Source organism: Coregonus clupeaformis, chromosome 17 (assembly GCF_020615455.1).
Source record: "Coregonus clupeaformis isolate EN_2021a chromosome 17, ASM2061545v1, whole genome shotgun sequence".
In the NCBI taxonomy this organism is placed as follows: domain Eukaryota; kingdom Metazoa; phylum Chordata; class Actinopteri; order Salmoniformes; family Salmonidae; genus Coregonus; species Coregonus clupeaformis.
The window spans coordinates 71,384,324-71,412,052 of NC_059208.1; the positions used below are offsets into that span (position 1 = coordinate 71,384,324).

At 40.9% G+C, this 27,729-nt stretch overlaps 1 protein-coding gene across 1 annotated transcript; it reads left to right on the top strand.

Annotated features, from left to right (window-relative positions):
- The first annotated feature begins 260 nt into the window (after positions 1-260).
- capn8 (calpain 8) lies at positions 261-27,729 on the top strand. The gene is made up of 21 exons (XM_041884396.2): positions 261-497; positions 1,566-1,635; positions 4,792-4,910; positions 5,076-5,209; positions 10,021-10,189; positions 10,598-10,681; positions 11,084-11,169; positions 11,448-11,522; positions 11,769-11,929; positions 13,807-13,976; positions 14,389-14,400; positions 16,220-16,431; positions 16,990-17,026; positions 17,194-17,259; positions 17,349-17,406; positions 24,462-24,526; positions 24,810-24,878; positions 24,984-25,062; positions 26,909-27,025; positions 27,369-27,427; positions 27,533-27,729. The coding sequence occupies exons 1-21, from the start codon at positions 261-263 to the stop codon at positions 27,554-27,556; spliced, it is 2,103 nt and encodes a 700-aa protein (XP_041740330.2). The 3' UTR covers positions 27,557-27,729.

Consider the following 27,729-nt stretch of genomic DNA (forward strand, 5'->3'; position numbering starts at 1 on the left):
TACCCCCTGGGAACTAATACAGGTCATTGAATTGAATGTGTTCCTCAACAATGCTGAGACGTCTTAGGCCAATACCTTTATGGTGCAGGCAGCAGATGCCACACCTCCACCTCTGTCTTTATAGACTGCAGGTGAATTGACTCCACCCCTTCACACCTATCTCCCCAGTCCCAAAAGCCTTTTACTATACACACAGGAGCAATTACAGCACAGTTCACAGTCACACTTCACATACTGCAGCCATCTGAGTTCACAGCACCATGTCCAGTATAGCTAACCACTTGGCCAGGAGGAAAGCTAGGGAGGAAGGTGAAGGCAGCAACGACAACGCCATCCCCTTTAACAAGCAAGACTTCCAGAGCCTGAGGAGAGAGTGTCTGGAGAGCGGGAAACTCTTCAGTGACCCATCCTTCCCTGCTGATTGGAACTCTCTTGGGTACAATGAGTTGGGTCGCTACTCCTCAAAAACCCGGGGCGTGGAGTGGAAAAGACCGACGGTAAGGACTTTGTCTCAGTATAAGGAGGATAGCTGAAGGATATCCTTGTATATCTACAAGGACGTGGCAGCCAATTCACGTTTCACATGATATTAGCCATTTCTGTTTTAGTAGTTTGTTAGATGTGCAGCAACAAAGAGGCACTTATCAATCTGATTCTTGCTTTGGTTCTTGTTGCAATTTCATCAAGATATATGTATCGAGCTCACAACATGTCTTTTGGATTAATAACTTGTTTATGCTTTTGTTTTACTTTGTTCTAGAAGGCCCCATTGTTTTCCTTTCGCTTACTTTCTGTGTCCTTATTTAATATTCTGTGTATTGGGATTGTTCAGGATTTGTTCACAAAAATACATGGATGGACAATTTTCTTCCCACAATTGACAGATTAAAATGAAATTGTAAGGTGGAACAATTAACACCCCAACCCCACCTCCTCCCAAATAACTTTTGTGTGTGTTTTGACTCCTGCTGTCCATGTCACCAGGGTAACCTCCTCATGGCTCAAGTTTCTAAGAAGGTGCATTGGGGCATATAGGGGTGGTGGCAGTCATGAAAGGGACTAAGTTATGCCCCAATGACTTATTTTCACAGACAGGTGGAATATATTCAGGCATAGATAGGCTTAATTCTGATTTAGTCAATAACAGAACATTTGATTTCTTCATCATTGATTGCCATTAGGTGACATTTCTCCAGTCTGTCTCAAACCTCTTGATTGAAGATTAACCATAGTGCAGAGAATTATTTAGATGTGTTGGAAGGCAAATTAAGTCTTGATAAAAATGTAATTGCAACTTACTGCCTGTATTTGTGCTGGCACCCTGTCTCAAGCATGCAAATTCAATGTACTGTACCTATATTCTGTCACTGTTTTTGCTCTGCCCTTGAAACAAATTACACTCCATACAACTCATTTGGTCTTAATGTAGGGAAACAATTCATGCCTTATATTGTGCATTTTAGCATCATCTGGAGCAAAGTACCAATTGCTTAGTCTTTTTAAATGAACCGAATTCCTCCTATATTCATTCTGTTAGTTAAACAACCTATGCGTTTTCCAAACAGGAGTTGTGCTCAAGCCCTCAGTTCATTGTTGAAGGAGCCACGAGAACTGACGTCTGCCAAGGGGCTTTGGGTGAGTTTGACATCTTATCCCCATACCTATATTGTTCTGTATATTTGCCATAACATGAGATAAAGTGTGATGAGATTATACTTTGATGTTTGAAAATAAATTAGCTTTACATATCCAAACGGCACCTTTACAACACCAATTCCTTCCAGACAATATAGTGCACATCCCAAAGCAGGGTTATTAAGGATGTTATCTCACATTGTGATGTAGTGGTGTTGAAGGAGTCAGGCGCAGGAGGGTAAATCACAGAATAACAGGCTTTAATCCGCAAAAATACAGGGTTACGCAGAAATGCGTCAAACACACTCCAGGGCACAAAACAGGTGCACTGGAAAACACAAGGCACACAGGAAAATACTCCCGTCGAACAAAATACACGAGCTCCACCAAGCTTCACTAACCTTCACAATAAACAATCACCCACAAGGACAAGGGGGCAGAGGGAACACTTATACACAGACTAATTAGGGGATTAGAACCAGGTGTGTGTGATAACGAGACAAGACAATTGTGATGATGATTGGGGCGGCAGTGGTTAGTACTCCGGTGACGACGAACGCCGAAGCCTGCCCGAACAAGGAGAGGAGGCAGCCTCGGCCGAAGTCCTGACACACATACTGTATGCTTATCTGTATTCAACAACAAAGGTGTGTGTCACTGTAGTCATGTAGACAATGGGAATGAAATGGAAGTGGAACAAATTGTGCAAAACCTCTTACTTTTAAAATAGTGTCTATACACTTTTTGTATGTGGTAGGTTCCCACTTTACTTTAGTGTCCCAGAAATGTTCTAATAAATGTACAGTGGGGAAAAAAAGTATTTAGTCAGCCACCAATTGTGCAAGTTCTCCCACTTAAAAAGATGAGAGAGAACTGTAATTTTCATCATAGGTACACGTCAACTATGACAGACAAAATGAGAAAAGAAAATCCAGAAAATCACATTGTAGGATTTTTAATGAATTTATTTGCAAATTATGGTGGAAAATAAGTATTTGGTCAATAACAAAAGTTTCTCAATACTTTGTTATATACCCTTTGTTGGCAATGACACAGGTCAAACGTTTTCTGTAAGTCTTCACAAGGTTTTCACACACTGTTGCTGGTATTTTGGCCCATTCCTCCATGCAGATCTCCTCCAGAGCAGTGATGTTTTGGGGCTGTCGCTGGGCAACACGGACTTTCAACTCCCTCCAAAGATTTTCTATGGGGTTGAGATCTGGAGACTGGCTAGGCCACTCCAGGACCTTGAAATGCTTCTTACAAAGCCACTCCTTCGTTGCCCGGGCGGTGTGTTTGGGATCATTGTCATGCTGAAAGACCCAGCCACGTTTCATCTTCAATGCCCTTGCTGATGGAAGGAGGTTTTCACTCAAAATCTCACGATACATGGCCCCATTAATTCTTTCCTTTACACGGATCAGTCGTCCTGGTCCCTTTGCAGAAAAACAGCCCCAAAGCATGATGTTTCCACCTCCATGCTTCACAGTAGGTATGGTGTTCTTTGGATGCAACTCAGCATTCTTTGTCCTCCAAACACGACGAGTTGAGTTTTTACCAAAAAGTTATATTTTGGTTTCATCTGACCATATGACATTCTCCCAATCCTCTTCTGGATCATCCAAATGCACTCTAGCAAACTTCAGACGGGCCTGGACATGTACTGGCTTAAGCAGGGGGACATGTCTGGCACTGCAGGATTTGAGTCCCTGGCGGCGTAGTGTGTTACTGATGGTAGGCTTTGTTACTTTGGTCCCAGCTCTCTGCAGGTCATTCACTAGGTCCCCCCGTGTGGTTCTGGGATTTTTGCTCACCGTTCTTGTGATCATTTTGACCCCATGGGGTGAGATCTTGCGTGGAGCCCCAGATCGAGGGAGATTATCAGTGGTCTTGTATGTCTTCCATTTCCTAATAATTGCTCCCACAGTTGATTTCTTCAAACCAAGCTGCTTACCTATTGCAGATTCAGTCTTCCCAGCCTGGTGCAGGTCTACAATTTTGTTTCTGGTGTCCTTTGACAGCTCTTTGGTCTTGGCCATAGTGGAGTTTGGAGTGTGACTGTTTGAGGTTGTGGACAGGTGTCTTTTATACTGATAACAAGTTCAAACAGGTGCCATTAATACAGGTAACGAGTGGAGGACAGATGAGCCTCTTAAAGAAGAAGTTACAGGTCTGTGAGAGCCAGAAATCTTGCTTGTTTGTAGGTGACCAAATACTTATTTTCCACCATAATTTGCAAATAAATTCATTAAAAATCCTACAATGTGATTTTCTGGATTTTTTTTCTTCTCAATTTGTCTGTCATAGTTGACGTGTACCTATGATGAAAATTACAGGCCTCTCTCATCTTTTTAAGTAGGAGAACTTGCACAATTGGTGGCTGACTAAATACTTTTTTCTCCCACTGTACATTAATGTATAGGCCTACAGTACACAATAGCGTCATTTGACTACTATGCTGCTACTTTAACAAATGGTACACAAGGTTCGCCCTTTGTAGTAAACATACACCACCCCTAATTTACACAGACATGAAAGACTCAAGTGTGCAACACTGAGCAAACAAGATTTTATTCACAGCTAGCTACTGATTGGAAATGAAATAGGACACTTATTTGGAGTATAGATTTGACTCAATTTCTATTACCATATAGGGTGCTATACACCCATTCATATAGTCATGAAGAATTACTCATGCTGAGAATGTTTGCTTACTGGTGTGTTGTGTACTCCCTTCGCTTTGGCTGTACTTGTTCATATCTGCAGTCTCAAACAGTTCAGCATTTATGTTTCACTATATTGCACCATGTAATATTAGTATTTCATAATTTAATAATAAGGGATACAAAACTACCAGTAATTTACCAAAATCTATGGCAATCTATGGTAATTTTGGTCATTTATACTATACTCTACCAAGCCACAGAGCCATTTCTTGGTAGCACACTAAAGTATTAAAATGCAATGATTTTACTATTATGAAGTGTTTAACAAATTGTTATTCAATAAAGTTGGATTATTACCAAAATAAAAATAAACAAATGAATATCCAGAAGAATCTCAAAGTTCCCTAGAATGATCTAGGTATATAAAGCATTCATACGAATATGTACACATTTTTTTATTGCTTATACACCCACTGGTGTATGTATACAGGTGACTGTTGGTTGCTGGCAGCCATTGCCTCTCTTACCTTGGACAAAGACATCTTGGCTCGAGTGGTACCCCCTGGGCAGAGCTTTGAGGAGAACTACGCTGGCATCTTTCACTTCCAGGTGAGCAATGTGTTTTTGGTAGTGATGGATGAGGTTGCTCCTAAGTGCTGATTTAAGATCAATTAGTCTTTTTACCTCCTAAAGTGAATTTTCACTCCAAAAGTTTAAATCTGAAAAGGAAGGGGAAGTCATGGTCTACCTCTGCTCGGTTTTCCTTGTTTACAGTTTTGGCAGTATGGACAGTGGGTGGATGTTGTGATTGACGATAGGCTGCCCACAAGAGAGGGGAAACTGCTGTTTGTTCACTCAGCTGAGGGCTCAGAATTCTGGAGCGCCCTGCTGGAGAAGGCCTATGCCAAGTGAGTAAACATCATTCACCCGTCATGGTTGGTAACTGGGGTCCTGTTCAATCAGAACTGATAACCACACAAAAATACGTTTTCTTACAGTTTTTCTGTTGCTGTCAGTCTATGAATATTTTGCAGTCAGATTTTTTTATTTATTCAAATATGCATCCCTGCAATTCAAGAAAAATGTGGCTTTTGATTTATCCCGGAAACCCAGTGACTAGGTTTGATTGAATAGGGCCCAAGGCCTTGAACCTGCACAAAGGGAATAAAACAAAGGACATGGATTTAAATTGAACTGTTCCAAATGAATTGCAGATAATTCGCTATAGTATAATTTTGACCTAACTAGATGGACCATTGTGGTGACCAGCAGAGGCTTTAGTCATAGAGTGACTGCTGAATAAATATTGAAGTGTACCTGTAGCCACCAGCCACCGCCTAAAATGTAAACATATCACCAGATTGCTCCCATCACCTTCTTTACTTACTGTGTTTGTTATGCCAGTCCCTATTATGCTCTAATTTGTATCAATTGTCATATCTTTTACAAAACATCCCTGTACAAAAACCTCAACACATATTGCAGTATTTTGGAAACCTTGTTAGCATGGCTTTTGGTTAGCAATATTATTGCTATTATTTTAATATAGTTATTTTAGCTTCTTCTTTGTTTTATTATAAAACAATTATTTTTAAAGAATAAAATATTACCAACCCTCATACTACCAACTGGGGTCATTTGACTACAGAGGCATATTTATTATCATAGCTCAAAGGTGGTTTATTCAATTCTTAAACTTTTTCATGACTTTGTCAATCAACTTGTTCTTAATTATAACTTTGGGGTTGTAATGAATACTCAGGGAGAAAAAGGTGTAGATTCACGTGCAGAGCGCGGCAGGTGTTTATTACGCCTTCACAGAAGGCAGGAATCGTGGTCGCAGGCAGGCAATGGTCATACACAGGTAGGCAAACAGACAGGTGAAACAAAACTAGGACAGAAGGCTAAAACTGGTTCTGACAAACGAGCTATAAAAAGGCTTAGTAGAGTCAAAACACACAATACTTTATAAGGCACAAACAGAAAGAACTGAACTAAATAAGGAGCTGATGAGACCAGGTGAGTAACTAACACAGGTTAAATAAATGAACAAAAATGAAAGACAAGGCTACGTTTAAGAACACAAAGAAACAGGGCTACGTACAAGAACAAAGGGTGAACTAAGACAACAAATACAGAACCTTACAGGGGTCATTTTGACCCCAGCTAAAAACACCTAATTCCGCCTGTAGTATTTGAATCTAGGTTTCTCTGGAGACATAAGTTATCCATACCACCAGAGGGTGGAGGGGGACCTGATAGACAGATCACCTGCAGAGATATAGCTCCCCATGTACTCACCTAAGATTGTACTTATCTATACCACATATCGTATACAAAACCAAATTACCTTATTTTTACTGCATCTACAAATCTGTCGATGGTATACAAAGTCTGCCAATGGTATAAATACTTGAAAGAACTCTAATACAGAACTCAGATATATATATATATATATATATATATATATATATATATACAAATATTCCATTCTATTTTTTTTGAAGATTTAGGCTTTCTGATAATGTATCAATAATAAAAGAATTGTCAAGGAGTGCTGATGTGGATGCGGTGGTGGAGTCAAGCGCAGGACACAGAGGATAAGTCAAGACGACTTTACTAATGACCTAGACAGGTACACAAAAACAAACGGCCTCACAACACTAGAGGCGAACAAATACGCGGAGCGCGTAAAACAACACGTCTACCCAAGGTAACGAACCAATACATCCAAGACAATAGGACAATAACACACAAATGCAAACATAACACAGGGGAACTTATAGGTGACATAATCAATACAGAATACGAAACAGGTGCAGACAACTAGACATGAACAAACGAACATCGAAAACATCAAACGGTAGTAGCTAGTACTCCGGGGACGACGAACGCCGAAGCCTGCCCGAGCAAGGAGGAGGAGCAGCCTCGGCGGCATCCGTGACAAGAATAAACTTTTACACCCCACACCCAGACCTTTTTTTTGTGCCAATAGGGCAACACTGTGCTTTAAGGGTACTAAAACATCAAGCAAAATCGGATATTTTCAGAACATTTATTAATTGAAATACTGTATACTAGAAACAAGCACTATTTCATAAGAAAATACAAGTTGGGCATAAACTAGTATTTCACAGCCTCTCAAACCTGAGTCTGGCGTCCATTCTTCATTGCTGTCACTGTCCTCAAGCTCACTATCCTCACTTTCAGATGGTATGATCCTAACATGCTGACCAGACCGCTCGCGTGCGTGCGTGCGCCATCACGCGTATGTTGATTTTGTCCACCCACACCAGACGCGATCAGGACACGCAGGTTGAAATATCAGGTTAATGTCAAGCCCTGCATTTTTTTTCTCAGAAATCATGGTATGTAGGCCTACATTGAACACCACACATTGGCTGCTATTGTAGGCTGAATGATAGAACAGCTATTTCCGAGTTAAAATGTTATTGGATGCATTTTATCCATTGTTTTTGATGGTAGGCCACTCTGGTAGGTCTACATTATGATCAAATAGCCGCAGTATCCTACTTGACCACTGTCTGAAACTGTAACTTAAAGCGGGTACAGCCTCAGTGTTCACATAATTTTTTGCAACGTTCAAGTTTGTGCTCAGCAGACCTCAAATGTGCTCAGTGCCTAATTTTTTTGAGGGAACATTAGTTATAATTGGTTATTACTAGGTATGGCTGTGTACAAAATCAAAATTATCTTATATATTTGCTTAGTTGCAGTCAAAACAGCTCATACAGTGAGGGAAAAAAGTATTTGATCCCCTGCTGATTTTGTACGTTTGCCCACTGACAAAGACATGATCAGTCTATAATTTTAAAGGTAGGTTTATTTGAACAGTGAGAGACAGAATAACAACAACAAAAAATCCAGAAAAACACATGTCAAAAATGTTATAAATTGATTTGCATTTTAATGAGGGAAATACATATTTGACCCCTCTGCAAAACATGACTTAGTACTTGGTGGCAAAACCCTTGTTGGCAATCACAGAGGTCAGACGTTTCTTGTAGTTGTCCACCAGGTTTGCACACATCTCAGAAGGGATTTTGTCCCACTCCTCTTTGCAGATCTTCTCCAAGTCATTAAGGTTTCGAGGCTGACGTTTGGCAACTTGAACCTTCAGCTCCCTCCACAGATTTTCTATGGGATTAAGGTTTGGAGACTCGCTAGGCCACTCCAGGACCTTAATGTGCTTCTTCTTGAGCCACTCCTTTGTTGCCTTAGCCGTGTGTTTTGGGTCATTGTCATGCTGGAATACCCATCCACGACCCATTTTCAATGCCCTGGCTGAGGGAAGGAGGTTCTCACCCAAGATTTGACGGGACATGGCCCCGTCCATCGTCCCTTTGATGCGGTGAAGTTGTCCTGTCCCCTTAGCAGAAAAACCCCCCCAAAGCATAATGTTTCCACCTCCATGTTTGACGGTGGGGATGGTGTTCTTGGGGTCATAGGCAGCATTCCTCCTCCTCCAAACACGGCGAGTTGAGTTGATGCCAAAGAGCTCCATTTTGGTCTCATCTGACCACAACACTTTCACCCAGTTCTCATCTGAATCATTCAGATGTTCATTGGCAAACTTCAATGGGCCTGTATATGTGCTTTCTTGAGCAGGGGGACCTTGCGGGCGCTGCAGGATTTAAGTCCTTCACGGCGTAGTGTGTTACCAATTGTTTTCTTGGTGACTATGGTCCCAGCTGCCTTGAGATCATTGACAAGATCCTCCCATGTAGTTCTGGGCTGATTCCTCACCGTTCTCATGATAATTGTAACTCCACGAGGTGAGATCTTGCAGGAGCCCCAGGCCGAGGGAGATTGACGGGTCTTTTGTGTTTCTTCCATTTACGAATAATCGCACCAACTGTTGTCACCTTCTCACCAAGCTGCTTGGCAATGGTCTTGTAGCCCATTCCAGCCTTGTGTAGGTCTACAATCTTCAAATCAGTGGTCATGGTTTATAATACATCCGTGCATTATCACTTATCTATCTCCAACATATTTGTCTTGCTAGCAAAAAAATTGTACTTCAATCAAATGACTGTAAATCAGTTTTTTTGTACTTATGTGGATTGTACTTTGGAAAAAAGCTGCACATTATTTAAGGGGAAAAATATATATTTTTGTTTGACAGAATATGCAAATGACCTGTACATTTGCTAAAATAACAGTCTGTTTTGTTAATTTTATTTTAGATAACATGATTTACATGTCTTATGACATTTGATGAGAATTAACTTCATATTTTGCTATGATTGTTGCTTTTTCCAATAGTTTATTCTTGGGGTCAAAATGACCCCAGTTGGTAAACCATGTATATAAAATATGTTGGTAGTATGAGGGTTAATGCACATAAATGTTAATAATTGCTTATAAAATCTTATGAATCATCTTGGCCTCCTTGGAAGCATAAGGGTTATATCATGGTTCTCCACCTCACTTTATTTATATGCAAGGGATTCATCTCAAGATCCCCAAATTTATCGAGGTCTTAACAAATTGAGCATCTCAAGTTATTTATTTTTTTACCTTCCCTCTTTGCTTTTTCTTTGTGGGTTGTAATCCAATTTAGTTCCAACTGTTTTGTTTGATTTTGTGTTTTCTGACATGATTAAACAAAGATGGATTCTTACATTGTTTTTTTCAAGAGATGTGTTTATGACATTGTATTTGATTTTGATATAACCAAACATAATTTTCTCTGTAGAGTCAACAGTTCCTACGAGGCCTTGTCTGGGGGCTCCACCTCTGAAGGCTTTGAGGACTTCACTGGGGGCATCGCTGAGACATATATTCTTAGCAAAGCCCCACCATACCTGTTCAAAATCATGAAGAAGGCCCTCGGGCTGGGTTCTCTTTTGGGCTGCTCCATTGATGTAAGGGTGTTTTTGATGAGTCATCTTTAAATACATAATGTTCCAGTTGTACATTACAATAACCAATAAATATAATGCTGCCAAGGTCCTGACGTGTTACTGTACCTTTGGGAGACACCAAAATGCTTTTTAATTGTGAGTAGACTACACCTTGAACCCAGAATCCCAATGTCCATAGTAACAGTTTTTTGAATATAGGTGTGATGTCATGACTGTTTTTTAAATTGTCAGACAAAGGAAAGGGTGAAACCCTACCTTAAGATTGGCATGTGTAACTACATATATCTCTTATACATGAAAAGACAAATTATACAATTATACATCTGTTTGGATCTGTCCTACATGAATAAATTGGTGTATGCAGTAACGGAAACCATTTTTGATATGTGGTGTTCTGGGGTACTGTAGATAACAAGTGCGTACGAGACAGAGGCAGTTACTCGTCAGAAGCTGGTGAAGGGGCATGCATACTCAATCACTGCAGCAGAAGAGGTAAGAATAAACCTTTTGTCAATGCATAAAACTATCAAGGAGAAGTAAAATAAGTTAATATCATGTGTTCACCCTTTTTAGCAGTTACATTAGTTAAACAGTGCATGTTGAGCATCCAAAAGACTGTTTTGGTAACAGTAAACTTAATGTTGTCTCTGTGACAATGTCATAAAAAAGACTGATATTATTATTAGTAGTATTCTAAGTGACATACTATTATTATTATGTCATATTATGACACGTGACACATAGATAATTAAAAAAATATGTATTTTAGACAACAGATCATGATGCATGAAGTTAGTCAATGATGTGAGTTTTGCAGCAACCTCTTGGCATCACGACAGACAGGTAGCCTCTTGTCAAGCGTAACCGTCTGTCGAATTTTCATATTGAATGAAGGTGCACCTGCATGGGACTCCAGTTGAGCTGGTGAGGATCCGAAACCCCTGGGGTCAGGTGGAGTGGACGGGTGCCTGGAGCGATGAGTGAGTACATAACTAAATTAGTAGCAGTGTTGAGTAACAGTATTGACCATATAACCATTTTGGATGGTTGTGGCACACACACAACAAACAATTATACAACACTTAATTTCATGTATATAAGCTTTAAAAATTGTGATACTGTGTTGACAACAGGCTGCTGGGAGAAGGCTGTTGGTAAGCCTCTAAGAAGGCATCCTTTCTTGGTTGTGAAATTCCCTGATGTTGTAATAACCACTTAGGGGAGCCACCTGACAAGCCTAAACTCTCTCTCTCATCAGTTCCAGGGAATGGGATGGAGTACGGCCAGAGGAGAAATCCAAGCTAGACTACTCTGCAGAAGATGGAGAGTTTTGGTGAAACTGTTATTTTTTTCTATTGGTATTGCACTGTATTAAACACTCCAATGATATTGTTTGCTACAGTATAACACCTTCATTAGAACGATATAGTCTAACAGCTGTCATAAAATAACTTTTGATTGTAACATTAAAAAAAAGTGTTTTTCTCCATTCTTGTCTCTTTCAAATGTTATACATAAAATACATATTCCTTTATATTTTATGTGCATGGTACCAACCTACTCCTTGTTCCTTATCCAGGATGGCCTACTCCGATTTCCTGAGGCAGTACTCCAAGCTGGAGATCTGCAACCTGACTCCAGACACACTGGTCAGTGATGAAGTGGGTCGCTGGAACCACTACCAGTTTGAGGGGATGTGGAGGGTAGGTTCTACCGCCGGAGGATGCAGGAACAATGCAGGTACAGTCCCTGTCAATCTCTAATAATCTAACATTATATACAGTAGGCCTTAAAACTACTTGTAAAAGATTTTGTGCTGCTTGCCTATTTGCAATAATCTTATCTGCAATAGTTATGGACAGCTGATGAATTACATTATATTTACCATTATGGTTAGAGCAGTGCTTAATTTGTAAATCGGGAGGTGCCGGAGCAAAAAGTGAGCGCGAGAGTGGGTGACCTGGGGAGTTCTGAGGTACCGGAATGCATTACATAAAAAAATAAAAAAATATGCGTATCATCGCATTTGCGTAGTGGCATAGAGCAGTAGAGTAGCGGCAGTTACAGAAGTTGTACACATTGAGAACATTTTTAGTAACCTAGGGTCCGAGAAAAATTTGGCCTTTTATAAACGCATTTCATGCAATTCTACGTCATTTTACATGACTGGAGACTTCGGCAGAATCTTTTTTAATACCGCACAAATGATCGAAATGGCAGGCTACTTTGACACTGAAACAGAAAATCTGAGATAAATAAAAACGACCTTGTCTTGAATCCATCATAGGCCTATGTGTGTGGAGACAGATATTGTAGGCTACAATATGAAGAGGAAATTATAGTCCTAAAAAGGATTTCCAGTTTCACTGACTCACCCAATGATGAGCAGCTCACTTGCTGGTGATGGCCGATACGCTAATGCCAAACGCCTATCTCTCTCTCTTTTTTGTAAAACAATATTTGGAAGTTGATCAAATATTTTGGTAGTATACAGAATAGTCTTCTATTTTCAATAGGAGCCATTTGCTTTACAATCTGTGTTTTCCCTCGATTGTATTTAAAATATTGCGAAAGGCCTGTTTTGTCTGAATGCTGTTTTTTCACTGACAGATTTTCCGCGCGTTCCCAGTCTACAGCTAGGCTATAAAAAAAAAAGCTATTGATCCTCTGTGGCTAAATTATAGGCCTTCTCATTGTGTAGTAGGCTATTCTGAATGACTGAATTTATTTCTGAACAGACAGCAGTAATTCTATAACTTTGCCAAATGTATTTCAATTTATCAGGGGTGCTGCAGTTCCTTCAGAACCCTTCGCGCGACGATGATTCTATAAGGAGAAGTGCAACGCTGGAGAGATGAGAGTTGCAGGTTCATGTCTATCAGAGCAGAGAGGGATCATAGAAAGTGAATCTCATTCTAGCTATGTGAGAGATACTGGCGCGCGTTGGTCTCAAACATAGGTTACAATGTTACGCAAACCATAAACCCGGGCCTGCCCAACCCAAATTAACTCTTAGAATATTAGGCCCGGGCTTAAAATCTATTTTTTCACATTACGTTTTTTTGTGGGGGCATGAGAATTAACGAAGATTCAACTCGAATGAACTTTGATCGCTTTCATTAGAATTTTTACATTGCAAAAAGTGAAAATTATGTTTAATGCTACGAGAGGTACGGGATCCGGCCAATTAGGTTCCGGAGAAAACTGTCCTAAACGGAAAGGTGCCGGATTCTGTTCCGGCAGGATCCGTTTCAAATTAAGCACTGTGTTAGAGTAAAAAGTGTATAGTGTTCAGGGAGGGCCAGAGGAGTCTGTCTGTGTGTGTGTTGATTGAGAGAGCGCTGCAGCAGGCAGCTGAGTCACTTGAGTGAGAGGAGAGCAGCACGCGTGCACGTCATGACAAGTAATGTGAGAACCACGAACTAACAGCACTAGCTAGCTAATATGGAGACACTTATTGGATAAATGTGGCAACTCTTCTCTTGCTGCGGAAAAAAATTGAGGTTTTGAGTGGTCATTGAACTGGAAATTTTAGCTAGACCTGCCAACTCTGATAGTGCCTCAATTAGTCACTAATCTTTTTTCAAGAATCATTTTTCTCACCCATTTCTCTGCAGCCACATTCTGCTCCAACCCCCAGTTTGCCATTAAATTGGATGATGTGGATGATGACCCTCATGATGGCAAGGATGGCTGCACCTTCTTGGTGGGCCTCATGCAAAAAGATGGCCGCAAAGAGAGGAGGTTCGGCCGGGACCTCAACACCATTGGCTTTTCTATATACCAGGTGCAACATCACCACCCCTAGTGAATTTATCCACTTAATCCAGCCAACTGGCCAACCCTCCTCTGGTATGCAGGCTTTTGTTCCATAGTATTTTTAACCAGCAACTATCAGGAAATAACACTGATCACATTTGTTTCACACTTTTACAGTGTTAGTTTCATCAGCTATTGTACAATATGATACAAAACACAGGAAATCTGAATTTCTACGTATCAGCTGCTTATAGATCCTGAATTAGCTGAATCTGGTGTTTTAAATCAGGGCTGGAGCAAAAGCATGCATACCCAGTAGCTCTCCAAGAGGAGAGTTGGCTACCCCTGACTTAACCCATTTTAAAATAAAATGGTCAAATTTCACAGAAAGCTTCTTTGTTAATATTCTGATGTTTGTTTTGTTTTTGTTTGTTTTCCAGGTTCCTGATGAGGTATGTACAGTTCTTAAACACATAGAAGGAAATAAACTCAAGCATAATTATAGACACAGTGCATTCGGAAAGTATTCAGACCTCTTGACTTTTTCCACATTTTGTTACGTTACAACCTTATTCTAAAATGTATTAAATTAATGTTTTTCAATCTACACACAATACCCCATAATGACAAAGCGAAAACAGGTTTTTAGAAATTTTAGCAAAATTTATTTTTTTAACAACAGAAATACCTTAGACCCTTTGCTATGAGACTCGAAATTTAGCTCAGGTGCATCCTGTTTCCATTGAACATTCTTGACATGTTTCTACAACTTGATTGGAGTCCACCTGTGGTATATTCAATTGATTGGACTTGATTTGGAAAGGCACACACCTGTCTATATAAGGTCCCACAGTTGACAGTGCATGTCAGAGCAAAAACCAAGCCAGGTCGAAGGAATTGTCCGTAGAGCTCCGAGACAGGATTGTGTCGAGGCACAGATCTGGGGAAGGGTACTAAAACATTTCTGCAGCATTGAAGGTCCCCAAGAACACAGTGGCCTCCATCATTCTTAAATGGAAGAAGTTTGGAACCACCAAGACTCTTCCTAGAGCTGGCTGCCCGGCCAAACTGAGCAATTGGGGGAGAAGGGCCTTGGTCAGGGAGGTGACCAAGAACCCGATGGTCACTCTGACAGAGCTCCAGAGTTCCTCTGTGGAGATGGGAGAACCTTCCAGAAGGACAACCATCTCTGCAGCACTCCACCAATCAGGCCTTTATGGTAGAGTGGCCAGACGGAAGCCACTCCTCAGTAAAAGGCACATGACAGCCCGCTTGGAATTTGCCAAACGGCACCTAAAGGACTCTCAGAACATGAGAAACAAGATTCTCTGGTCTGATGAAACAAAGATTGAACTCTTTGGCCTGAATGCCAAGCGTCACGTCTGGAGGAAACCTGGCACCATCCCTACAGTGAAGCATGGTGGTGGCAGCATCATACTGTGGGGATGTTTTTCAGCGGCAGGGACTGGGAGACTAGTCAGGATCGAGGGAAAGATGAACGGAGCAAAGTACAGAGAGATACTTGATGAAAACCTGCCCCAGAGTGCTGAGGACCTCAGACTGGGGCGACGGTTCACCTTCCAACAGGACAACGACCCTAAGCACACAGCCAAGACAACACAGACGTGTCTTCGGGATAAGTCTCTGAATGTCCTTGAGTGGCCCAGCCAGAGCCCGGACTTGAACCCGATCGAACATCTCTGGAGAGACCTGAAAATAGCTGTGCAGCGACGCTCCCCATCCAACCTGACACAGCTTGAGAGGATCTGCAGAGAAGAATGGGAGAAACTCCCCAAATACAGGTGTGCCAAGCTTGTAGCGTCATACCCAAGAAGACTCGAGGCTGTAATCGCTGCCAAAGGTGCTTCAACAAAGTACTGAGTAAAGGGTTTGAATACTTATGTAAATGTAATATTCCAGTTCCTTATTTTTAATACATTTGCAGAAATTTCTAAAAACCTGTTTTTGCTTTGTCATTATGGGGAATAGTTTGTAGATTGATGAGGGAAAAAAACAATTTAATCCATTTTAGAATAAGGCTGTAACGTAACAACATTTGGAAAAAGTCAAGGGGTCTGAACACTTTCCGAATGCACTGTAAGGCCATTTTCAGGCTGGTCTATTCATATCACATTCTCAACTTATTTTGAGCCAAAATATATTTGAGTACAGTGCCCAATGCACAAAAAGTAAGGTAAGATGTTGTTTGAAACCAATGTATAATGCCACAATGTAGCCTACAGTAAAATGGCCCTCTGTGTTTGATGGCAGTATAAGGGCCGCACCAACATCCACCTGGGCCCAGATGTGCTGCTGAGACAGAGGTCTGTGGCAATGAGCAGCACCTTCATCAACCTGCGGGAGATCTGTGACCGCTTCAAGCTGCCCCCCGGGGAGTATGTAATCATCCCCTCCACGTTTGAGCCGCACAAGAAGGGCAGCTTTGTCTTGAGAGTCTTCTCCGAGAAGCGTGCTGCCATCAGGTGGGGCCCGAGTTTATAAAGAGGTTATACAGCCTGCAATAGAGTGGGACTCAAACAAATTTTAAGCGAATGTTGCAATGCTGTAAGGCATGTGAATAGATCCATGTTGTGTGCCATATTGTTTTATTAACATTCTTGGTTTTATGTTTCTAGATGCTGTTGTGAACACGATAATGTTTTATATAATGTAGGCCTATGTAGCAAATGAGGATATGTGACACTCACTCCTCAGCCTGAAGTGTCCCCACTTCTGCTGACAAATAGCTATTTTTTGTGCCGTGGCTGGGTAAGACGGTTCAGGAGTGCGGTCACGTGTGTTTGCGTGGCAGAGGTCCTGGGTTCATGCCTCGGTATGAGCCGAATCAGGAGGAAGTGGTACTCGCTAAGGAAGCAGCGTGACATTATTTACACCTACATGTGTTCGATCATAAATTTTCATTCAATTTGAAAATGATGCTTTGCTACCAAGGCACAATGACAAACATATGTAAAATCAGGACATTTAAAAAAAACGTATGTGTATGTTATATGTATATCTTTGTATGTATTTTGTTGCAGTCCAATGGAAGAGGATATCAGTGTGGAAGTTGAAGAGGTACATCATAGTAATTTCTTGTCTTTTGATCTCAACATCTTCCAACACAATTTTGTTTTTATGTTTACTGAGTTATTCTTCCAGCTGCAAATTCCCAGTGCAATATGATATTTTAAACAGAGATTTATGAATGATTTTAGATTATTATTATTTTGTACCCTTTTTAGCACGATATTACAGAGGGTGATGTGGATCCCCACTTCAAACGTCTATTCTCGCAGATTGCTGGAACTGTATGTCTTTCTATATTCTTTTAGTTCTTTATTTACATCAGTCACATAATCTTATTTTCCTTTCTAATATATTCATTTCATATTGACAGGATTCCGAAGTTTCTGCCTTTGAACTTCAACAGATTTTAAACAGAGTGGTCACGCAGAGTAAGTAAAGGATATACATGATGATGCATCATCTGTGATGAGATACAGTGGGTCTAAAGTGCCTTGCACAAGTATTCATCCCCCTTGGCATTTTTTCCTATTTTGTTGCATTACAACCTGTAATTTAATTTGATTTTTATTTGGATTTCATGTAATGGACATACACAAAATAGTCCAAAATGGTGAAGTGAAATGAAAAAAATAACTTCTAAATTCTAAAAGATAAATAACGGAAGTGGTGCAAGCATATGTATTTAACCCCTTTGCTATGAAGCCCCTAAATAAGATCTGGTGCAACCAATTACCTTCAGAAGTCACATAATTAGTTAAAGTCAACCTGTGTGCAATCTAAGTGACACGTGATCTGTCACATGATCTCAGTATACAGTTGAAGTCGGAAGTTTACATACACATTATCCAAATACATTTAAACTCAGTTTTTCACAATTCCTGACATTTAATCCTAGTAAAAATTCCGTCTTAGGTCAGTTAGGATCACCACTTTATTTTAAGAATGTGAAATGTCAGAATAATAGAGAGAATGATTTATTTCAGCTTTTATTTATTTCATCACATTCCCAGTGGGTCAGAAGTTTACATACACATTAGTATTTGGTAGCATTGCCTTTAAATTGTTTAACTTGGGTCAAACGTTTCGGGTAGCCTTCCACAAGTTGGGTGAATTTTGGGCCATTCCTCCTGACAGAGCTGGTGTAACTGAGTCAGGTTTGTAGGCCTCCTTGCTCGCACACACTTTTTCAGTTCTGCCCACACATTTTCTATAGGATTGAGGTCAGGGCTTTGTGATGGCCACTCCAATACCTTGACTTTGTTGTCCTTAAGCCATTTTGCCACAACTTTGGAAGTATGCTTGGGGTCATTGTCCATTTGGAAGACCCATTTGCGAGCAACCTTTAACTTCCTGACTGATGTCTTGAGATGTTGCTTCAATATATCCACATAATTTTCCTTCCTCATGATGCCATCTATTTTGTGAAGTGCACCAGTCCCTTCTGCAGTAAGGCACCCCCACAGCATGATGTTGCCACCCCTGTGCTTCACGGTTGGGATGGTGTTCTTCGGCTGGCAAGCAACCCCCTTTTTCCTCCAAACATAACGATGGTCATTATGGCCAAACAGTTCTATTTTTGCTTAATCAGACCAGAGGACATTTCTCCAAAAAGTACAATCTTTGTCCCAATGTGCAGTTGCAAACCGTAGTCTGGCTTTTTTTATGGCGGTTTTGGATCAGTGGCTTCTTCCTTGCTGAGCGGCCTTTCAGGTTATGTCGATATAGGACTCGTTTTACTGTGGATATAGATACTTTTGTACCTGTTTCCTCCAGCATCTTCACAAGGTCCTTTGCTGTTGTTCTGGGATTGATTTGCACTTTTCGCACCAAAGTACGTTCATCTCTAGGAGACAGAACACGTCTCCTTCCTGAGCGGTATGATGGCTGCGTGGTCCCATGGTGTTTATACTTGCGTACTATTGTTTGTACAGATGAACGTGGTACCTTCAGGCGTTTGGAAATTGCTCCCAAGGATGAACCAGACTTGTGGAGGTCTACAATTTCAACACTTGGCTGATTTCTTTTTGATTTTCCCATGATGTCAAGCAAAGAGGCACTGAGTTTGAAGATAGGCTTTGAAATACAGCCACAGGTACACCTCCTATTGACTCAAATGATGTCAATTAGCCTATCAGAAGCTTCTAAAGCCATGACATCATTTTCTGTAATTTTCCAAGCTGTTTAAAGGCACAGTCAACTTAGTGTATGTAAACTTCTGACCCACTGGAATTGTGATACAGTGAATTATAAGTGAAATAATCTGTCTGTAAACAATTGTTGGAAAAAGTACATGTGTCATGCACAAAGCAGATGTCCTAACCGACTTGCCAAAACTATAGATTGTTAACAAGAAATTTGTGGAGTGGTTGAAAAACGAGTTTTAATGACTCCAACCTAAGTGTATGTAAACTTCCGACTTCATCTGTAAATACACCTGTTCTGAAAGGCCCCAGAGTCTGCAACACCACTAAGCAAGGGGCACCACTAAGCAAACGGCACCATGAAGACCAAGGAGCTCTCCAAACAGGTCAGGAACAATGTTGTGGAGAACCACAGATCAGGGTTGGGTTATACAAAAATATCTGACACTTTGAACATCCCACGGAGCACCATTAAATCTATTATTAAAAAATGGAAAGAATATGGCACCACAACAAACCTGCCAAGAGAGGGCTGCCCACCAAAACTCATGGACCAGGCAAGGAGGGCATTAATCAGAGGCAACAAAGAGACCAAAGATAACCCTGAAGGAGCTGCAAAGCTCCACAGCGGAGATTGGAGTATCTGTCCATAGGACCACTTTAAGCCGTACACTCCACAGAGCTGGGCTTTACGGAAGAGTGGCCAGAAAAAAGCCATTGCTTAAAGAAAAAAATAAGCAAACACGTTTGGTGCTCGCCAAAAGGCATGTGGGAGACTCCCCAAACATATGGAAGAAGGTACTCTGGTCAGATGAGACTAAAATTGAGCTTTTTGGCCATCAAGGAAAACGCTATGTCTGGCGCAAACCCAACACCTCTCATCACCCCGAGAACACCCTCCCCACAGTGAAGCATGGTGGTGGCAGCATCATGCTGTGGGGATGTTTTCATTGGCAGGGACTGGGAATCTGGTCAGAATTGAAGGAATGATGGATAGCGCTAAATACAGGGAAGTTCTTCCAGAGATTTGAGACTGGGACGGAGGTTCACCTTTCAGCAGGACAATGACCCTAAGCATACTGCTAAAGCAACACTCGAGTGGTTTAAGGGGAAACATTTAAATGTCTTGGAATGTCCTAGTCAAAGCCCAGACCTCAATCCAATTGAGAATCTGTGGTATGACTTAAAGATTGCTGTACACCAGCGGAACCCATCCAACTTGAAGGAGCTGGAGCAGTTTTGCCTTGAAGAAAAAAAAACCCTGAGGCTAGATGTGCCAAGCTTATAGAGACATACCCCAAGAGACTTGCAGCTGTAATTGCTGCAAAAGGTGGCTCTACAAATATTGACTTGGGGAGGGGGGATAGTTATGCACGCTCAAGCTTTCTGTTTTTTTTTTCTTATTTCTTGTTTGTTTCACCCCCAAAAATATTTTGCATCTTCAAAGTGGTAGGCATGTTGTTTAAATGAAATGATACAAATCCCCCAAAAAATCCATTTTAATTTAATTTAAGGGGGGTGAATACTTTCGCAAGCCACTGTAATATTTACGAACATTAGAAAACATTTTCTCCATCCCAATTTAAATAATTGAAGTAGTTACACGTGATAAAACACTACATTTTAGGTGTTCCCATTACATAACCTGGCACATTGCTAACCTGACCAGTTGGCAGTGATTATGTCCGTTCACAAATTCCTCATCAGCCAATTACAAATGTTGACGTAGGTGGACGTGATCTAACACGTTTTCATGAAAATGTCCTTAAAAGAAGTCAAACCGCACAATCTGCTATTCAAAGTTACTAAAACACACTTGAAATCTCAACTAAATGATAAGCTCACAGTGTAACGAGCCTGGCTCCTGGTAATTTTCCCTATTTTCGGCATGTTGGAATCCCAGGTGAGATATTGTTTTTTCCCTTGAAATGTAGAATTACATTTATTGTTATAGTGTGTTGCAAAGTGCGGCCAAAACCTTGTAAATGAAGATTACAAATATATTTAATGAGGAGCTTCTTGGAGTCCCTATTGCAGACCAACACGTAAGCTACTGCTACAGGGGTGTAACGTTAACATTAACGTTAGTGCTGCCAGAGCGAACAGAAGCAACGGTTCTCAGAATAGTGCTTGTTTAATAAAGTTTACATCAAAGCTACATCAATGTCTCGCAAGATCACCTACAGTAACTCTCCAGTGTTTCCAGATTTCTATGAAATATGACCTATAATTACTTACAAAATGAGTGAAATAGTTGTCCTTACAAAAATGGGCTATTATGCATGTTAAAAAGCAGCTTTTCTGTGTTGGAATGGTGTAGGTGTACCCCAACAACAGAATGGTGTGGGCCTATACTGGTCGTTAAAAATATTTATCAGAGTAGACCGCTGAATAGCCAGCTCATCCACCTTTAGACCGCTGATTGGCCAGCTCATCCTCCTAAGGAGTATGACGTCATACTCTATGAGGAAATAGCAAGCATTTTTGAAACCGTCTTTTTTAGATAAAAGTTTAAGGTGGAGGTTTTTAAAGTGTTTTTTCTCAAATTTATGCTTTGGCCAACAAATAGGAGTATAGGATGAGTCAACAACATTATTTGGGTATGAGTTAAAAGAATATGAACTTTTAAAAGTGAGATTTTCACTGGACACTTAACTTTAATGATTAATTATTATTCTACATAGGCCTAGCATACCAAATATAATAGCATAGTATAACGTTACTGTTCGACCAACATGTCTTAATTTCTTATGTAGGCTACACTTACAGTGGGGAAAAAAAGTATTTAGTCAGCCACCAATTGTGCAAGTTCTCCCACTTAAAAAGATGAGAGAGGCCTGTAATTTTCATCATAGGTACACGTCAACTATGACAGACAAAATGAGAAAAAAAATCCAGAAAATCACATTTTAGGATTTTTTATGAATTTATTTGCAAATTATGGTGGAAAATAAGTATTTGGTCAATAACAAAAGTTTCTCAATACTTTGTTATATACCCTTTGTTGGCAATGACACAGGTCAAACGTTTTCTGTAAGTCTTCACAAGGTTTTCACACACTGTTGCTGGTATTTTGGCCCATTCCTCCATGCAGATCTCCTCTAGAGCAGTGATGTTTTGGGGCTGTCGCTGGGCAACACAGACTTTCAACTCCCTCCAAAGATTTTCTATGGGGTTGAGATCTGGAGACTGGCTAGGCCACTCCAGGACCTTGAAATGCTTCTAAGAAGCCACTCCTTCGTTGCCCGGGTGGTGTGTTTGGGATCATTGTCATGCTGAAAGACCCAGCCACGTTTCATCTTCAATGCCCTTGCTGATGGAAGGAGGTTTTCACTCAAAATCTCACGATACATGGCCCCATTCATTCTTTCCTTTACACGGATCAGTCGTCCTGGTCCCTTTGCAGAAAAACAGCCCCAAAGCATGATGTTTCCACCCCCATGCTTCACAGTAGGTATGGTGTTCTTTGGATGCAACTCAGCATTCTTTGTCCTCCAAACACGACGAGTTGAGTTTTTACCAAAAAGTTATATTTTGGTTTCATCTGACCATATGACATTCTCCCAATCCTCTTCTGGATCATCCAAATGCACTCTAGCAAACTTCAGACGGGCCTGGACATGTACTGGCTTAAGCAGGGGGACACGTCTGGCACTGCAGGATTTGAGTCCCTGGCGGCGTAGTGTGTTACTGATGGTAGGCTTTGTTACTTTGGTCCCAGCTCTCTGCAGGTCATTCACTAGGTCCCCCTGTGTGGTTCTGGGATTTTTGCTCACCGTTCTTGTGATCATTTTGACCCCACGGGGTGAGATCTTGCGTGGAGCCCCAGATCGAGGGGAGATTATCAGTGGTCTTGTATGTCTTCCATTTCCTAATAATTGCTCCCACAGTTGATTTCTTCAAACCAAGCTGCTTACCTATTGCAGATTCAGTCTTCCCAGCCTGGTGCAGGTCTACAATTTTGTTTCTGGTGTCCTTTGACAGCTCTTTGGTCTTGGCCATAGTGGAGTTTGGAGTGTGACTGTTTGAGGTTGTGGACAGGTGTCTTTTATACTGATAACAAGTTCAAACAGGTGCCATTAATACAGGTAACAAGTGGAGGACAGAGGAGCCTCTTAAAGAAGAAGTTACAGGTCTGTGAGAGCCAGAAATCCTGCTTGTTTGTAGGTGACCAAATACTTATTTTCCACCATAATTTGCAAATAACTTCATAAAAAATCCTACAATGTGATTTTCTTGAAAAAAAATTCTCATTTTGTCTGTCATAGTTGACGTGTACCTATGATGAAAATTACAGGCCTCTCTCATCTTTTTAAGTGGGAGAACTTGCACAATTGGTGGCTGACTAAATACTTTTTTTCCCCACTGTACATGTACAACGTTTTACATGCATTATTATAATCATCTATTTCGTCACATATTTGAATCGATCATTGAGGACCAGCAGAGAACAATTTTTTCCTTAACAAAAAAGCTTGACACAAGGGGGCCTCGAACCCACTGATACTGTACCCCGCAGATTCACAGTGAACCGGTTTAGCGTGTATGCCACCTGGCAGCGATTGTAATGGAGGTACATGACAGCTATTTAACAAGACTATAAGGCTCTTAGACTTTTTTTTTTACTATGTACGATAAACTTAAATGTTGTATAGACCTCCTTTATCTTTTCCCTGTAAAAGCACATGGATGTGTGCGAAACGGATAAGCAAAAATGTGCGATTTTGTCATATATGGGAAAAAACATGCCTTTTTAGTTTTGTCTAATGTTAGTAGCTAGTAGCCTGGTCAAGGATCATACAATATTGGGACACTACACTTTACAAATCAAGTGAAACAAAAGTTAACCTTACATATGGAGGTTTAAAATATCCCTCTGGTGGCCAAATTGACCTATTTTAAGAAATGCCATTGGTTGGTGGATATAAAGTCTAAGATAGGCTGACGCGGAATTTGTCACAGGAAATAATCACCGGCGAGCTTGTCAGGTTAGCATAGGGCTAAATGTGCCAGGTTATCTTATGGGAACAGCTATACAGGGCGGAAGGTAACCTAGCAGCTAAGACCGTTGGGCCAGTAACCGAAAGGTCACTGGTTCAAATCCCTGAGCCAACTAGGTGAAAAATCTGTTGATATACCCTTAACCCTAATTGCTCCTGTAAGTCGCTCTGGATAACTGACTAAAATGTACATGTATCACGTGCAACTACATTGATGATTTGAATTGCCTGATGTGTATTTTGAGACAGAAAAAGTTTAAACTTAAATGTTCATAAAGATGGACCCAGTATGTGTTAATAGTACGGTATCTAAGCTTTACTTTTTGCCACTCTGTTTTCAAGGATCTCACGTCAAAACTGATGGATTTAGCCTTGAGACCTGTCGTCACATCATCAGTCTGTTGGATGTATCCTTTCCTATAGTAGCATGAACCATTCACTCTCGATATGATATGGAAAAATACACATTTTACTTTTCAACATGTGGTATTAGGAAATTGTTCCTGTGTGGCACAGTTGGTAGAGCATGGTGCTTGCAACACCAACGTCGTGGGCTCTGTTCCCATAGGGGAAAATGTATGCACACACTTTTGTAGAAACATTTATGCACGTACTACTGTAAGCCGTTTTGGATAAAAGTGTCTGCTAAATGGCATATATTATGATATGTTCTGCCTTGACCACAATCAGAGGGATGGTACTGCAAAGTTGGGCCTGATTGAGTTCCATACTTTGTGGACTAAGATCCAGATTTATTTGGTAAGATTAAAGGCAGAGACTGTGCTGAGTGTACAATACTGAAACTCTATTTGCATTGAAACCTATCACTGGTATGAGTCTGTCAATAATTTTGATGTCCTGTAGGAAATCTTCAAAAGGTACGACTCTGACAACTCTGGCACGATGAGCACCCACGAGATGAGGGGGGCGTTGACTGAAGCAGGTATTGTTAAGAAACATTGACTTTTTTAACCATTTAATTTACAGAGTGTACAAAACATGCTCTTTCCATGACATAGACTGACCAGGTGAATCCAGGTGAAAGCTATGATCCCTTATTGATGTCACTTGTTAAATTCACTTCAATCAGTGTAGATGGGGAAGAGACAGTTTAAATAAGGATTTTTAAGCCTTGAGACAATTGAGACATGGCTTGTGTATGTGTGCCATTCAGGTGGTGAATGGGCAAGAAACAATATTTACAGTAGGTGCCAGTAGGGCTATGGTAGTAGGTACAGGCGCCATGGCCGCGGGAACATGTTTTGGGGGGGTCTTTTTCCTCCCCGCTCTGCTGACGACTATTGTTCTCTGCTCATACAGGAGTAAAAAAGACCTAGTGCACTAATTGTGATTTTATTCCCATAATTATTTTGTAAAATAAATTATTTTTTAAATTGTAATTTATCAGGGGGTGCTGCAGCACCCTCAGCACCCCTACTTCCATGGCTATGCCAGACGCACCGGTTTGAATGTGTCAAGAACTGAAACGCTGCTGGGTTTTTCACGCTCAACAGTTTCCCGTGTGTATCAAGAATGGTCCACCACCCAAAGGACATCCAGCCAACTTGACACAACTGTGGGAAGCATTGGAGTCAACATGGGCCAGCATCCCTGTGGAACGCTTTCGACACCTTGTAGAGTCCATGCCCCGACGAATTGAGATTGATCGGAGGGCAAAAGGGTGTCTTCTTAATGTTTTGTACACTCAATGTAGTTAAACAGAAGAGTATTAGAAATCTACCTACATGCATGCCTCCCGAGTGGCGCAGCGGTCTAAGTCACTGCATCGCAGTGTTGAGGCGTCACTACAGCCTGGGGTTCGATCCCAGGCTGTGTCACAGCCAGCTGTGACCGGGAGTCCCATAGGGCGGTGCACAATTGGCCCAGCGTCGTCCGGGTAAGGGGAGGGTTTGGCCAGGGGGGCTTTCCTTGGCTCATTGCACTCTAGCGACTCCTTGTGGCGGGCCGGGCGCCTGCAAGCTGACGTCAGTTGAATGGTGTTTCCTCCAACACATTGGTGTGGCTGGCTTCCGGGTTAAGCGAGCAGGTGTTAAGAAGCAGCGTGGCTTGGCGGGTGATGTTTCGGAGGACTCATGACTCGACCTTCGCCTCTCCCGAGCCTGTTGGGGAGTTGCAGCGATGAGACAAGATCGTAACTACCAATTGGATATCACGAAATTGGGGAGAAAAAGGGGGTAAAATTACACACACAAAAGACATCTACCTACATGTAACGGAGTATTGTCCTGCAGGAAAACATTGCCAATTGTACACTAGCACAGACATATCAGAGTCAATAGACAAATAGCTTCATCACAACACACTATTTCCTTTATGGAGAGTTGGAGAACTTCTTTAAACACATTTAAAGGTATATTGCGAGATTCTGGCAATTAGTGGTAGTTTTGCAAGCCAATGCTAACTAGTGTTAGCACAATAACTGGAAGTCTACAGGTACGCTAGCGTATGCTACTCACCAGTGTATGCTAGCTTCTTGTGTATGCTAGCTGCTTGTGTATGCGCAGTATCTCTTTAAAGTCACATTACTTACTGTATGTTACCACAACTACCACTGCCACAACATTCCTACTATTGTAATATTATCAATTCAAATGCATTTGTTTGTTAACTGCAAATATTTATTAGAATGCAGCATCACGCTGGTTCATTTACCCCCATCTCACACAACAACAACATTTACATGGGTCAGTCCATAACTAATTGTTGTATTAGGACTTTGGTTGAAATGCTGGGCCAGGTTTTTATTATGATGTTTATTATTATCGCAGGGTTTAAGCTTAACAGCGAGGTGCTCCAGCTAATTGTGTCTCGGTACGCTAACTCAGAGTACGCCATTGACTTTGACTGCTTCATGGGCTGCCTGATACGACTGGAAATGCTATTCAGTGAGTGGTTTTTGACTTCATAATGCCTTCTAATAGAGGTGGTTCCAATGGCTCAATCCAGAGCATGGTGCTTGCATTTCTGGATATTGTACACTGTAAATTGCCTTGGATAAAAGTGTCTTTTACATTACCATTATTATTACAATTCTTTGATACAATTTTTTTTTTAAATTACATAACTATCTGGGGAAAGCCCATGACCTGAGTGTACACAGGATATTATTTTAACTTAACATTTATAAAAGTTACTACAATAAAATTAAAGGTATTAGCAATACCTGTTATGGGCAGGCAGGTTCTCATAGAGTCAGAATCACATTGTATTTCTCTCTCTCTCTACTAGAAATGTTCAAAACGCTTGATAAACATGACAGTGGGAAGATCGAACTGGATGTATTGCAGGTATGTCTTCACATCTAACTGTTAATTCATTAATTTAATACATGTTTTCCTGAAATTGTGTCCAAGCAATTCTGAACGATTTGTGTTTCTGTTCATGTTTTTCAGTGGGTCTGCCTGGCCCTCAATTAAGATTACAGAGATAATAATCTACTATAGGGACAGATGAAGACATACAACTCAATTGCATTGGACTCTACGGCTAAGATTTCTTGATGTGTTATTTTGCTGTTGCTTTTATTGAATTAGACTTGGACAAAATACTTTATAGGGCTCTTGTCTACAGTAGACTATGGATCACTCTA

Coding starts and splice junctions, on each gene's coding strand:
- capn8 (XM_041884396.2), top strand. CDS start 261: ATGTCCAGTATAGCTAACCACTTGGCCAGGAGGAAAGCTAGGGAGGAA. Junction 17,260..17,348: donor TCTCGCAGATTGCTGGAACT/GTATGTCTTTCT, acceptor TCATATTGACAG/GATTCCGAAGTTTCTGCCTT. Junction 25,063..26,908: donor GGGGGCGTTGACTGAAGCAG/GTATTGTTAAGA, acceptor TTATTATCGCAG/GGTTTAAGCTTAACAGCGAG.